This window comes from Montipora capricornis, chromosome 10 (assembly GCF_036669925.1).
Source record: "Montipora capricornis isolate CH-2021 chromosome 10, ASM3666992v2, whole genome shotgun sequence".
Taxonomy (NCBI): domain Eukaryota; kingdom Metazoa; phylum Cnidaria; class Anthozoa; order Scleractinia; family Acroporidae; genus Montipora; species Montipora capricornis.
The window spans coordinates 63,888,710-63,903,709 of NC_090892.1; the positions used below are offsets into that span (position 1 = coordinate 63,888,710).

A 15,000-nucleotide genomic window follows, 5' to 3' on the forward strand; every position below is an offset into this window, starting at 1 on the left:
TGTAGTAAGGCCACGTTAAAGCAGAAGTGGTGAGGGCCATCCAAGTGTGTCCAGACATCCTCGAAGTACCTTTTCGTGGGTTTCTGCTATAGTTCACAGGTCGGGACTCTCGTTTTTTTTTTTTTTCGCGGCTCGCTCGCTCGCTCGCTCGCGTCATTTAGAAGTCGACTCGGGAGCAAGTCTACAGTGTATCTTGACGCGACCAACTTGAAAGGAAACACTCCTTGAGGCCGTGAATAAGTCAGGCAGTGCCTTTCAAAATGTTGAACAAAATAAATCTCAGCCTTTCTAGTTTTTCAAGTCTGCTTTATTGAAACAGTCTCAGATGTACATGTATCCAGTTTCAACGTAAGGTGTATTTTACGACCGCATACCCTTGCTAATCGAGTGGAACGTGTCGCAACAGTTTTTAAATAGACGCTGACGCCAAAAAATCCCAGAAGGTTGTTTTGCTGAAGTGAATGATTTCGCTAATGCTTTGGCTTCGTTCAGTTTATATGGAACACCAGGAATTCGTCAAAAGAAGAAAGGTGCTGAATTTCAACGCATCCCAGCTAATGTGGCTAGTTTTTAAAAACACTGGCAGGTGCTGCGTGGAAGAGTGATTGAAGCCAGGAAATTTGATTGCATCAACTGAATTGATCTGAATTGGGGTGTGCGGGAGACGAGAGGAAAGGTCACAAAAATAAACTCTTTACATTCGCGATTATTTCAGAACTGCCGAGATGTCGTCGGTTATCCTTATTGCTGTCCGAAGGGTTCGCATCCTCTTCGGATATAGCAAATTATTAAATTCTCAACCTCGGACAATGCATTTCGTGTGCTCTGATTGGTTCACTCAATCTCGCTTATCAGCTCATAACCCTTAGTTTGACCTTATATGGTAAATGATTTTTTCGCCCGAAAGCGAAATTTCTCTTTGAATAAAGCCAAAAAAGAAAAAAGAAACTTTTTGTGTGGAAAGTTTGGATCAATTCGGAAGTTTAGAAGTACGCGAAAAGGCAAGAAATGTTTTTGTGATGAGCCTGCGTCTGTCTGACCACAAGGTATTACACAACATCGCATCTTCATCAAGTTTTCTCGATTTCGCTCGGATTTTCTCGCTTTTTTCGCTCGTATTTCGTACTTCCAAATTTTTGGAGTTCAAGGAATTTAATAACACAATTATTCCATTCGCGCTTGTTAGATATGAGACTGATTATAGCCACCGCGCACCGGTGGCTCAGTTGGTTGAGCACCGGGCTGTCATGCGGGAAGTCGTGAGTTCGACTCCGGCCGGACCAACACTCAGGGTCTTTAAATAACTAAAGAGAAAGTGCTGCCTTTGGAATTACATCCGCAAATGGTTAGACTTTCAAGTCTTCTCGGATAAGGACGATAAGCCGGAGGTCCCGTCTCACAAATAACTTCCATGTTCATTAGTTCCCTGTGTAACGTTAAAGAACCCACACACTATTCGAGAAGAGTAGGGGATGAAGTTCCCGGTGTTGTGGCTGTCCTCTGTGTGTATATGGGTGGGTGGGTATAGCAGGTCCACATAAGCTGAATAGCTGCCAAAACTTCAACCTGCTTAAACAAAATAAAAATAACAAACAAAAAAAAAATAACAAAAATAACGCGCCTCGTTGGCTATTTACCATCATCTCATATCCAACGCGCGTTCATGGAATAATTGTTAATTATCCAGTGAATAGCTATCCTCACGGTGTTGTCGTATCCCTTCCGGGGTGCGTACGGCTTCACGTAGGCTAGTGTATACTATATCCTCTCTAAGGATCCCGATTTTTTTCAGACCAACAACTAGGTCGTGGCATCCGCAAATGATGTCGACTGGTTGCTGGACTGTGTCAGCATAATTAGCACCGTGGATGGTGGTTGTTGATTTGAGGAATTCGATCTTTGTTGTTAAGACAAGTAGTGTTTGTTTGGGCGGCTCCGGGATAGCCTGCGAAAACAGACGTAGAGAAACGACGGCCGGAGGTACGTCTGCATTCGCAGGCTGGTTCCCCTTTGGTACCGAGTGGTTGTTGTGTTGTTGGGTATCCATGCTCGTTCAGTTCCTGTTTTCATAAGCGCAGGGGCCGCCTGTCGTCACAGGATTGTTTATCCGCGTTCCCTTAACGTGATCATAGAGAGGCTGACATCAATAAAAAAAATTAAGAACTCATACTGAGAACATATCCACGCTGAGAGTCAGTCAATTAAGAACGTCTTTATTTTGCTGATTTGTTTCTTTGTTTTAGTGAGTAGGATAAATAAAAGGTAAAACTGTGATGTAAATCTGTAGCCTAATATTAAAGACAATTAACTCGTGTACTTAGGGTTTTTTGTCATTAACAATGTTGTTTTCTTTATTGCATGACACATTGAAGAAAAACAAACTTAGCATACCACACAACTTTAAGAACACGTTTGAGAACGTTTTAAAGTTCAAATCGCAAAAAATATGAGAACGTTAAGCCTCTACCCCAAAATTAGACGTCCTTATAAAAAAGGGGTGTAAGTAACGGCATCCTTTCAAAACACTGAGCGCCCAAATTTCTGAGCATAGAACTGATCAATAAGAGCTAATTATAAATGTTTCTTTAGTAAAATGCAAAACGGATTGCCTTGGGCTAAGAGGAAATCAGAAAAAGACGTCACGCTGTGTTGCTATGTACCTTACGAACAATATATGGAAATTCAAAGCAAACAGCGAGTTTGGAGTTTTTTTCCCAATAAATAATCAATGTCAAACGGTACAGAAAGAACTCCTAAATTGGTCTAAGGACCGAATGAACCATCTATCATTTCTTTCCGCTTTTTAAATGGACTTTAAATAGATGTGACATGTTGAATTTGTAATACCTGTTGAACAATATATTGTCATTCTTTGCATTTTTATATGGGAAAATACTTGTTTCGTTAAATTAGTGATACAATTCACGAAAAGTATACGCTCGGTGTTTGGAATAAGAAAACTGTAAACTTATTGGACTCAGGGAGACGTAATGCAACAGAAATATTGACCTTCCAAGATTAGTGCAAATAAATCGTAGACTTATTTTGAAAGAGATCGAAAGCTGTTTATACTAATCAAAGATTGACACCTAGACTTGGCTGACAATATTGCACGGACAAGGCCTTCGAGTCGTGACATGACATTTATAAACCGTCTGCAACTATGATGTCTATGCATGCAGAGTCACATATTAAATTCAGGGCCAGGGTGTGCCCAATAAAATACATAAAAGGACAAAAATTCTCATCGAGAAGCCTTGATTCTTCTTTGTAATAAGGAACTCAATCTTCTTACCGGACGAATTGTTTTTTCTTTGCTACAGCTTGTAACAAGATATTCCAAAACTTTATAAAATACCTCTTGTACGTTGTCGCCTGATTTAGCAGACGCATCCAACCAGTGACAACCATATTTTTCATTTAGATGCAGGCCTACACTGATATTAAGGCCGCGTTTGTCTATAAACTTTGGTTCTGTCAAATTTGGGAGATCGGTTTTGTTCGAAACTACAACGACTGGCTTAACACAGTCTCTCTTTGAATTGTTTCTGCTTTCTCGAATTTCCTCCATGTAGCGTTCCAACTTTCTAAAAGAGTTAGGCCGATCCATAGAATACACTACCACCAAAGCATCAGCTTTCTCCATGTCGACCCTCCTCATGGCTGGAAACTCGTACGTTCCTGAAGTATCGATGATTTGAAGCTCGCATGTCTTGTTCTTGAAAGCCAAGTGTTTCACGTGGAAATCTTCTATAGTTGGTAGGTGCTCTGGGTTAAATTTCATTTCAACAAGACGATTAATCAGACTTGTTTTACCAACACCGGAATCCCCAAAGACAGCAACAGTGAACTTTTGTAAATAATTATTTTGTTCCTTGCTTTTGGGTGTATTTTTTTCCTTCGGCATCCTTCAGGTCCCTCTGGACGGTGTATTAACACCTTCAGTTAATTCTGAGCTCAAAGACACCAGCGGTAACTATTAAATGAATTTTTTAAGTCAAATGTTCACTTTATACCTCCCACTTAACTTATCTTGCAATTTGTTCACCAATTCGGTCGCTGGGATTTTTGAAATGAAGAAAACGTCCTGAAGTTTCTTGACTACAACAGATTCGCACGACTTTAACTCGGCTAACCACAAAGGCGCAATTTTAAGGGATCTGACCCACTCAACACATTGAAGCGTATCCCGCCACATGACGGATAGCAACAATTAAATCAAGGGCAATCTTTGTTTCAAACTAAAAAAAGAATTAAAAACAAAGCTGAATTTGCATGTAAAAGATAATGAAATTTGTTCAATGTTCCATATATCTGACTTTCAAATGACTCTTGAAGAGTACCATGGAACGTTGTACAAAATTTTGAAAACGTGTACCTTTTGGACTGTCAAAATTTCCATTCTAATAACGCTCGCATCCTTAGTAACAATAAAAGAATTTTATTCTTCTTTTCACGGTTCATGACTACATATATCAATATTCAGTAATTAATGTGGATTAAAGTGGATTCTTAAGACTTTCCTTAAATGAAATTGTGACTTGTAATTAGACTGTCGCAGGTTTAAGTGAAGTTGTTCCGGCAGTGTACGTGGTAGTCTTGGTAACCCAGTCTCAAGCAAAACCTGAACCAACATTTAGGTGCAATTAAAAAAATCTCAAATAACGTAATTGGGCGTCAACGGGGCAAAACGTCATCCGTAGAATGTGTAGAATTTAACAGTAGGGCTGTACGTGACTTCAAGTTACGATGATGGATCCGGCAAAACGGAAAAATTATCCGATTTTCTCGAAAGTTAGTTGAACCCTCAGGGCGTCCAGATAATGTGTTTGCATTCTAAAGTTGAAAGAATTGTATGGGAATGTTATAAATTTTAAGGATCGCGTTCAAAGCAAAAGATTGTTCAAATTTGCGTAAACTTACTCCAGTACTTTGGTTTTCGGTCATTTTTTCCATTGCGTATCTGAAACATTGGCGTTTTTAACCTTCAAAAAGGTTTTCATCTCGTGTGGCTAGCTGCGAATAATAAAAAGACACAAAAGACATGGAAGGAAACACTTCAGTATCGAACCGATATTAACCAACTTCCTGAGGAAGACCACAACATCCAGTCACAACGCGGCACTCATGTCATTGTTTGTTTACGACACACTAAAATGTTCTTCGGATGTTTCGAACCAACTGAGTTCCAAAGCTGCCTTACTCCCGGCGTTGTCTCAGCCAATTGCTCTATCATCGGCTGGTCACGTGATTCTCTTAACCCAGAAAACTTGGTTTAATAGATCCTCTCCAAAGCGAGTTTAAGTGCGAAGTTTTTCTTATGAAGATTAGTTTTCATTCATATGTAAAATAGAACTAATTACCATCACAAAAACTGTTTTCACTCCCCAAAGATCCATCGTATGGGAGGATGAATATTCACCTCGTATTCAGCGAATAATTTGTTAAATATAGGGGAAAAAGTTCTTAAATTTAACAAATCGAAAGTGGTTCGGTGTTGTCTGTACTCTTATCGACAACGATCTTCGTCATGACAGTGGTCAAAATTTGTGTGATGACGAATATCGTTGCCGATAAGAGTACAGACAACGCTGAACCACTTTCGATTTGTTATTTACCTCAATATTCAACGCCAAAGAAAGTTTTTATTCCAGTGCGTGACCAAAATCATGACACAACAAAAGAGCAAGCGTTGTCTATAACTTTCTCGCAATGTGATTGGTTTATTTCCCAAAATGGGCGTTCCTGATTGGCTATTACATTGCGTGACAAATTGACGAGAGCATGACGCGTATAGCGTTGTCCAGACTCTTATCGACAACAGCAAATTAGCCAATCAGATTGCGAGATTACAAGCAATTGTGGTAAGAAATATTTTTACATTTGGCGCCCTAGCATTCATTCGGAGAATCTGCTTCAAAAAGAAAAAGAAACTGGTCACGTGACCAATAAGTGCGTCACTTAAGAACAGGAAACCAAGACAGTAACAAAACAAGGAGGTCAAAAAATAAACCTCGGGAAACTTGACTTCAATGGGCGAAGATGTGACCGGCACGAGAACCGTCATAACACTCATTGAATAGAGATAAGATAAAAATGTCATAACTTATCCTATCATCCCACTGATCACGTCCTTATCATTCACGAATTCGTTAGTGCAGTTTGTGGCATGAATTCAGATGCAGTCAATTTGGTAGTGGGCAAGGTGCCTGGCACACTTTGTAGCCATTTTAATCTGCTCAGTTGTGAGTGACATCTTCACTTTCATTACGGTTCTGGCGAACAGGGCATATATATTGCTTTAAATTAAATGGGTCATCCATAATATGGTTTTTATCTTTGCTCCACTGTCTTGTGTGGAGCCCTCCAGGATCAATGCCTTCTGTGTAACGACGTGAGTTTATGTGCCACGAACATTTTTAGCCGATAACTGGCATCTACTGTAGATTAGACAAAAGGGACGCGCGTAGTGTAGCGGATATCGCTTGCGGATTGCATTTCAGCGCTCCGAGTTCGAATCCAGCTCGTGCGCTCCAAAAGTACACTCAGTTTTCCATCCATCCATCCATCCATCCATCCATCCATCCGAGTTTGGTAAAATGAGTAACCAGTATTACTGGGGACAAGTTGTGGATGCGACGGTATAGGAGTAGCGCCCAGCCCTGCCGTAAGTTTCGGTAGAAACTAAAAAGAAAGGTGTACCCTTCGGCTTGTCTTCGACTTCGGTTGGCCTCTTATCTTGTCCAGATTAGACAACGCCTCTCATGTAAATACGACATCAGTTTCTAGACTACATTCAATGATAAGCCTTTCAGCTGAGCGCGCACGCATGCGACTGCACACAAACTATTGTAGCTGCCCACGTCACTCACGATTTGTGACCTAAAATCGTGAAACCCGGAAATAGATTTTCTTAGCAATGCTTAGCAATATCTCAAAACTTAGCTCGGTGTCCTACCCTAATTTTTTGCATACAAGAAAGCTTCGTTTTTTTCGCATTCATATAAAACAACTCAAGTTCTACTTAAAAATGCATAAAATTAGTATTAGTAAAATATCAAAACGTTTCCCTACTGAAATGTTTGACAGTGATGTGATCCTTTTTCATTGGAACCCACGGCTACCCCTGGAAAGACCTCTGGAAAGCCCTTTGGCATCTCTTGAGGTCTTAATGACCGATAATACCTTAGAAGGGCCTCACATCTTAGATGGAAGATAGCGTTTCCTAATTCTTGGATTAAATATTTTTCATTTCTTGACCATATGACGCTAAAAGCGTTCAGAATGTTAAGAATACATTAAAAAAATTGTTACCATAGCCAACATTCAACTATTTTGGGCGTGAAGAGCACTCTCCTAGACGGAAGCCATATCAGAGATGTTACTGGACATTATCCCACCAGCGACAGTTGTAACTGTCGTCTTCCAAATCACGCGAAAAATTTAAAATATTCTCGAAGTTTGTCGTTTCGATTTCGTCAAATTCCGATTCCTGTAATACACTAGGTCAGTGTTGCCCAACTTGTCGTGAGTTTTGTCAGAAGTTATTACGCACTATTTACGTTAATTTGGAAAATAAACGAATATGTCTGCTGACGACGAGAACGTTCCAAACCTTAACGATCCTCGACAATTTTCAAAATGTTTTTCCCCGTTCTTTAACTACAAAACCACTCGACTACCGTGTATTTCGAAAATAATAGCGTTACTAGCTATATTTAGCTTTACGAACACAAAAAATTATTTGATGATTTCGACAAAACGACCATGATTGAACTTCTTTAGATGCTTTCGTTTCGTCGCCACTTATGTCCATAAGTGCAACTAATTAGATGCGATATCCAACACAAAAACATATTATTTTTAGGTCAGGGTATATGCAGCCCTTTATCCTTACTTGAGGAGCTCGCGCAGCATTTGGGGGAAACTTTATAACGTCAAATGTCTGCATTCCGAGAAAGTAAGGAGACACTTCGCGACGCTTATTGAAACCTACCGACATGCATCCAATTACTTGCATTTTTGACGTATCGTCGTTTCCGAATCTACTCCGACAATCTCCCGAGCCCTAATCGCGTTGCACGAGATATTTCCGGAAATCGCCCGATTTGTAAATGTCTGGGTTTCTGAAGATTCTGGAAAATCTCCACGTATATACCCAATAAAATATATTCAATTTTCTTGTCCAACGTTTTCTGAAAGGATACCTTACAGAACCCTTGATTTTATCAAAGATTATAAAGAAAAAAGATTTAAAAGTCATTTGTAAGGAACCTTTTTAAATTTAACGCCCATGGTATTTCAAACACTTTTCTTGTCGCTTAAAATAGCACATTTTTTGATGTATTGTTCGAATACCGCTGATCTCTCTTCTTCTGTGGCAAATAGAATGTCACTGAAACGCTGCTTTTTTCTGACTTGTTTGTTGTTATTTTCGTTTAAACGCCAATCGCAAAATGGCCAAAAATAACCAAAGCTAACCCGGCTACATGGAGGGTCTAAAATATAGGACTTTCTAATCCCGCTTCCCGCCACTAATAATTCTTTACTCACGTCATCCCACCTGCTCCGGACATCTCATCTCGATCCCACTTCTCAAGTGCGCATTTATTTTTAGACTAGACGCGCTTTTCGCTAGGTAATACATCATAGCCTCTTTTTTTATTTACGATATAAACAGCGGACGCTAGTTTAAGCCAACCATTAATGCTGCAATAGCGGCAGACATTTCTGTTGTGAGAATACAAATAATTACCAATATCTTGCAAAGTTTTATTTGCCTCTTTATTATTCACCCTTAATTAAAGCTCACTTGATTATTTCATTGCCATGCAAGTTTTCCGAAAATCATAATTGTTGTTATTGTTTATCACTGGCTTGTTATAATTACTCCATTTAGGATCCTTCTTCTCTTTCATCCCATCCGTTCAAGATTATTCCCCTTGCTTTCTTTTGCTCAACTGCCAATAACCATAACAAAGAAACAACATTGAAGTCAACATGGTGGAAACACCTCTTCACAAACATGCAATCTACCACGGATCGCGAATTAAACAATCGTAGTCATTGAGAGAAAGCAATCTACAGTCTCTTAATAGATGGAAGAATGTGTTTTTCAGGAAAGAAACGATGCAGTAATATCCTTTGATTTAACTCTTCATGCATTTTCATTACCCCATTGGCTCCCAGGGGTTCCCCATTGACGAGTCTGACCGGTTTAGGCCGGTTTGGACGTCAAAGGGTTAAGGGCACCGGCGCGAATTTCACACTGGGGTGACTTGGTGATTTCTTACCGCTTTACATGATAACACGGTGAATTCGTATCGTGTTTACATGAAGGGACACCAAATGTTGATAAAATACAGACGTGAATCCAAACTGCAAATATATGGATTTACTGAGGAAAAGCACGCATGCGTTACCCGTTCCAGTTCACCGGAACGAGTGGTCGTGATCGAGATTTCGCGCCGAAACGAACTTTTCCCTCCGGTGCAGCAACCGGGGTGAGTCGCGTATATATGTGAAAACACATATACTCTCGGCCTCAAACTCTGTCTTACGCACCTCAACACATCCTCTAAATGTTTTGTATCATCTTATAGGTTCTATATTCATACATTTATCCATTACAACATAGGAGGGGGAACAAAGAACTGTACTTACTTGTACTCGAACTCGCACCCTGCAGATCTATAGTCCTATGCCTTCGCCACTACCGTATGACACTACAACGATAAAAATGCTCAACTCAACACAGTTCTTTTCAAGGCATTATTTAGTTTTGTATAATAAGTCAATTGATATCCATGTATGATAACCAAAAGTAATTCTAACCTGCCTCTAATTTTTCTCTAGGCTTAAAGAGGCTGTGTCACCTATTTTAGGGTGTTTAAGGGGAATTCTTTATAGTTAATCACGAGTTTAAAACTCGAAAATCGTAATGCGGAATTTCTTTACTTGTAAAATTATCGTTATATCACAAGGAAGGTGATTCTGAGCAAAAACTACCTTTATCCAGGTGATTTGCCATAATTTTGAAAAAAACGTCGGATCGACCTTTTTCAAGATTACCCAAATGCGTGAATCCGTTTCAATACTAGATGTCCATTTGTGTCCATTCGTACTTCTCTTTCCTATTGCTGTACTTCTTTTATGTTGTTCCGAAGTTTTAAGTGGTTATTGCAATTTTTCATTCTACTTTTTGGGCATTTTGAGTGCCATGAAATAAAATCTTTTTGCGTAACAGACCCCCTTTAATTTGGGCTCCTAAAAAGAAAAGAACGGAATTTACGGGCAACATATATCCTTGGAACCACAGGCCCTAGGAATATATATCGCTTAAATATTAAAACTGGCCGATCTTGATTTACCTGGACCTTAATGCAAGAGTTTAATCTTTTGTTTCTAAGGTATTGGTATTTTGCGAGTAAGATTGAAGTCCTTTCGGGTTTTGTCAGTGACCTCCCAGGATGTATACGTATCTACCCAGAAAAAGTCATTCCAGGGCCTACCAGTGGAGTTCGTAACACATTTAGCAGAATGCCTCATCGATAGTCCTAATTACTCAGTCTCTGTCATTCTTTGCCGCCATACTACCTTTCAACACGCGTTCCTGTGACCATATTAGGTACAGCAAGTATATGAACTGATAGCCTGTTTCCGTCGAGCCAATGAAAATGCTGAAAATCTGATAAAAAGTACCTTCATCGCAGTTTTGTCCTTGCCATCCTTCAAGACACGGCTGGCAACTGTAACCGACCTCTGTATCATTGGTGGTCTTGCAGCTCGCTCCATTTTTGCATGGTGAACTGGCACATTCGTCAACTAAAAAAATCGATTTTTTTTATTGTACGCTGTTTTCTTGCAAATGTAAACGTTTACCTGAGCATAAAATGTAATAACCAGCAACTATTCACCAAAGTGGAGGTGGCTAGTGGTGGATAATTACCGTGGCGCGAAGCGGCGAGGTAAATATCCACCGGTACTAGCCACCGACACTGAGGTGAATAGTATATACTAAAACGGTGAAATACTATAGCACAAAAAGATGGTTTTAACTCATTTATTCCTGCAAAGATTACAACATTTTCGAGCGCAAATTCCGCGCGAATTGCTCACTGGTTATAAGGATATCCGGAGTTTGAGTAGACAATCAGCACGCGCGTTCAACGCTATCCACCGTTTTAGTATATACTAAAGTTTTCTATAATAAGGGGTGCCTAAAAAAATCACTATAACCACGATATAGACTCTCTTCAATTTGGTAAAAGTTTGTTTCGCTGGTTATAACTTGTTTGTCCTTTCCATAAGTATACGGTAAATTCAACCTGCGTCACCTAATGCCAAGGGAAAAATTAGAACAAGATTGTATACCTCCCAGTCTTGATATCCAAGAAGTCACAAAGATGTAAGTTCATGTATGCAGATCATTTAACGCGAATTAAACAACACCAACATTTCCGTAATTTTGCCTGATTTTACAAGGGATCCACATACCTACATATTAATAATTTCTTTTCATACTACAATCGACCCAATCCAAGGCGAAGTGTTCATCAAATGAACACCAGGGCTGTGGGTCAGAAGCGGTGGTGCACGAGTAATACTTTGTTCCCAAATAGACTCTAGCTTCTTGAGTGCTTAGCTATCTCCAAAGTGCATTGAGACGCACAGCTAAAACCATGAACCAATTTTTTTATAACAGTGACAATAACTTGGGCGATAAACATGTTTTATTTGAGATTGACTACAAAGTTCTCACAACGCACTGTGTGGGAAAACAAAATATCCTATTGGCAGAGAGCTTTAGCACGCGCGTTTTTGAGACGCGAACGACAACCGGAAGAGAACATTTCGCCATCCAGGACAGTGGTGTCTCCCAGATTTTCACTTCCGGTTGCCGTCCGCGTCTCAAAAACGCGGGTGCTCAAACTCCCTTCACTGACGATTCGTCTGTTTTTTCTAAATGTTGAAAACGAAAGATTCTCTTCTTCAGTTAACCCTTTAACTACTAGAGATTTGGCCGAAAACACGTTTTGAACCTAGTTGAGGGGTTTTTTGGTCACTGTCGTGCTGTTTAAGAGCTAAATCTCCCTACAAACCCGTTTCCAAGTTGTACACTCCGCGGCCTTTTCAGCCAGGTGCACAATAAGCGCTTGCAAAGTTCGGGCATGCGCAGAAAACAAAATTTCGACAACAGTTTTTTGGGTTGAAAAGTAGCACAACACTTTCGACTTTCACTTTTCGCTTTCTCTCCTTCCCTCTCTTTTCGCTTTCTTTGCCTCATTTTTTTTAAATTGCTGGGCATTTGGTAGGCTTTATTTTGGTGGGAAGAGTTTCTGAGAAACCTTCCATCATCTTAGAATTAGGTGCTCAGAAAGGTAGGTGGGTAATGGAGCAAGCTTTTCATGGAGATTTTCAGGTCAGTGTTACATGGTTTTTTTGGCCGTTTCTCCAGTTTCCTTGACTGAATTGTGCTCATTCTGGTATAGTTTGAAAGATCTCTTCTCCCTGCACAAGTTAAGACCGTCACAAGGGGTAGCTGGGACCGTGGATAAAGTTGGACGTATTTTGCCAGATAGTAATCAAAGGGTTAAAGAAAACATCACACTCGAAGAAAATGCAGACAAACAAAGTCAAAATGCCCAAGTAAACAAAGGGTTTGGATTGTTCAGAATGATGCCCAGTTCACATTAAGTTCCTGAAGACGGACACCAAGCTAAATTCACAAAGGAAATCCGGTAATACCGTTAAGTTGATAGCTAATGCACGACTGATGTTTTTTAACATGTTTCAGTGTAGCTGTGTCTTTTTAATATTTTCCGCGCTTTTCCGAGATTGTTTTGTTGATTACAGTAATTAATTTGTTTTCAGCAGGTTGAACAAATGTAACAAAAAACAACGATAACAAAAAAAAAATTTGCCTTTGAAAATTGCCACAGGCCAACTTGCGGCCTTTTTCGCTCTTGTTGAGTGCCTTTCAAATACAATTTTGTGCATTTTTTGTGTGGAACGGGCCTGTTGTGCTTCGTTTTCGTTGCCCCCGGCTCCGCTAAAAAGCCAATGCCAGGAGAAAAATTTGGCTTGTCCTCCCTGGGTTCTTCCATTTACTTCATTCACTGTCAACTACAAGGGAATTCGCAAAACTCGACGAAAACTTTGGCGGTCACATTTATAGTTCTTTTGTCCACGTGCAAATTAGCCTACCAAGCCTCATTTTAGAGCAAGATTTCTTTTCAATTCACTGTATGGTATCGAGGCTTGGTAGGCTAATTTGCACTTCGACAAAAGAATTATAAATGGGCCACCATTTATGAATACGGTCTATAGTCGCTCAAGGTGATTCCCTGGTTTTGCATTGCCCAACCCTACTGTGCATAATTTCTTGCGTCATTGGCACGCGCAGTAGCGCAGGTACATTAATAAAATGACGGATTTTCGTTGACGCCAAGCTTAATCCGTCAAGAAATGGCTATTTTCTCCTGAACGAGTACAGTGACCCTCATGTTTTTGTTGAGAATGGTGTCTTCGTGGAGTAGTAAAAAAATTGTCAAAAATCTATATTGGCCAGTTTTTTGGCAATTTTATAAAATCGTACGGAAGGAGCCATTACGAGTCGAACAGCCCACAATCAAGTTCAATCTATTTTTTTTTCTCCCAAACCCATTTAAATACATTTCTTTAAGGCACGTAAGTGAATTAACCATAGAATGACACCAGGCTTCGTGTTATATCATGGATTGCACCAATTAGTATCAAGTCTCTCCCGTACTGTTGGAAGTGTTCCGTACTATTGGCGTTCAAATTGGCAGAAGGCTTTCCAGCTTCCACGGTTAAAATCTAGATACTTTCTAATCCAGGTGGCTCTTAAAGGGGCTCTGTCACGCTTAATTTTCTGTTTTTAAGTCAAGAATAGGTTAAAATCTAAATTGGTACTTGAGCCCACACGTACAAACATTCCTGACAACCCACTGACAAGATATAAGGTATATTCATGGTAGAGCTATCCGTATTTAATTTTTGGTGTCTTTCAGAAGACAAAGTCTCCAAACGTGAAAGAACTGGCCTGCATGTTTTCAAGTTTCAATCCATTCTCATCCTCTCCATCCTTGGCTGCAAGCAACAAAGAATAGTTTCAGTGCACTTCAATGGTCAATGGCAACAAAACTACAGCATTATTTTGTGGTTTTCATTGATCCAACGACCGTCTTTTAGTGTTGAAATTTGACTTAAATAGCGTGACACTTCCCCTTTATTAAGGACTTATTAAGAGAAAATATTTCAACCATTTTTATTCCTCCTTCTGCGTAATCATTTATCAAAACTTTTCTTATTATCTTATCACTCTTGTCGCCCTATGGGAAGTAAAAAAAAACATCGACTTAATTTCCTGTAAAACGTTATGGTTTGTTTTCAAAGGGGGTAGAATATATACTAATTACGAAAATATCAGACCGCATTTAATACTCTAACTTTCCTTGAAAGAGTGAGTCTTTGGAATTTCCAGCAGCTTAAAATCGCCTTCACTTTCTGCACTTTTTCCTCATAATTTTAGGACAATGTTTGATCAAGGTTTGTCGAGATGCAACTCTAAGAGTCTTTACCTTCTCCTTCGGCACTTAAAATTTCTTTCATGGAAAAACGCTAGCGGTGATTTTTTGCCATACTATTGAGCGAGAGGCCAGATTTCTTACCAAAGCAATCTAACAGGCCTGGAAACTCCTCCAGAGACTCTTCGGAACCGTCCAAGACGAGTGTGGTATCGTCTGCGTGATTGATCAGTTCAATTTCAGTGCCGTTTATGACTATGCCCTTAATTTTCCTGTATTTGCGAAAAGATTCAGCCATTATTTCTATTGCAAGAATAAAACGATAGGGTGACAAAGGGCAAGTAATATATAAACACCAATGAAATAATAAATCATTTCACGAAAGGCATCGAAAAGCGAAATTTTTTTGTAACCATAGCAACAGTGATCTTTTCACGTGTAAATATATTGG

General features: G+C 39.6%; 3 protein-coding genes across 5 annotated transcripts in view; 1 reads left to right on the top strand and 2 right to left on the bottom strand.

The window, feature by feature from the left end:
- Positions 1-292, top strand: part of LOC138019352 (transient receptor potential cation channel subfamily A member 1-like) — a 50,731-nt gene extending 50,439 nt beyond the window's left edge. For all 3 annotated transcript variants that reach the window (XM_068866119.1, XM_068866118.1, XM_068866120.1), the window contains exon 29: positions 1-292. This exon is cut by the window's left edge and continues 767 nt beyond it. The gene's annotated coding sequence lies outside the window, so the exon portion shown is untranslated.
- A 1,901-nt stretch (positions 293-2,193) lies between these two features.
- LOC138019354 (ras-related protein Rap1-like) lies at positions 2,194-4,054 on the bottom strand. Its single transcript, XM_068866121.1, has one exon. The coding sequence runs from the start codon at positions 3,905-3,907 to the stop codon at positions 3,245-3,247; it is 663 nt and encodes a 220-aa protein (XP_068722222.1). The 5' UTR covers positions 3,908-4,054; the 3' UTR covers positions 2,194-3,244.
- Positions 4,055-8,767: 4,713 nt separating this feature from the next.
- The window catches only part of LOC138019606 (hepatocyte growth factor activator-like), a 10,025-nt gene continuing 3,792 nt past the window's right edge, over positions 8,768-15,000 (bottom strand). Inside the window, exons 3-5 of the mRNA XM_068866465.1 lie at positions 10,702-10,824; positions 9,664-9,725; positions 8,768-8,960 (exon numbers count right to left, since the gene is read on the bottom strand). Coding sequence (XP_068722566.1) covers positions 9,691-9,725; positions 10,702-10,824 — 158 coding nt within the window. The 3' untranslated portion in view covers positions 8,768-8,960; positions 9,664-9,690. The remainder of the gene's footprint in view (positions 8,961-9,663; positions 9,726-10,701; positions 10,825-15,000) is intronic.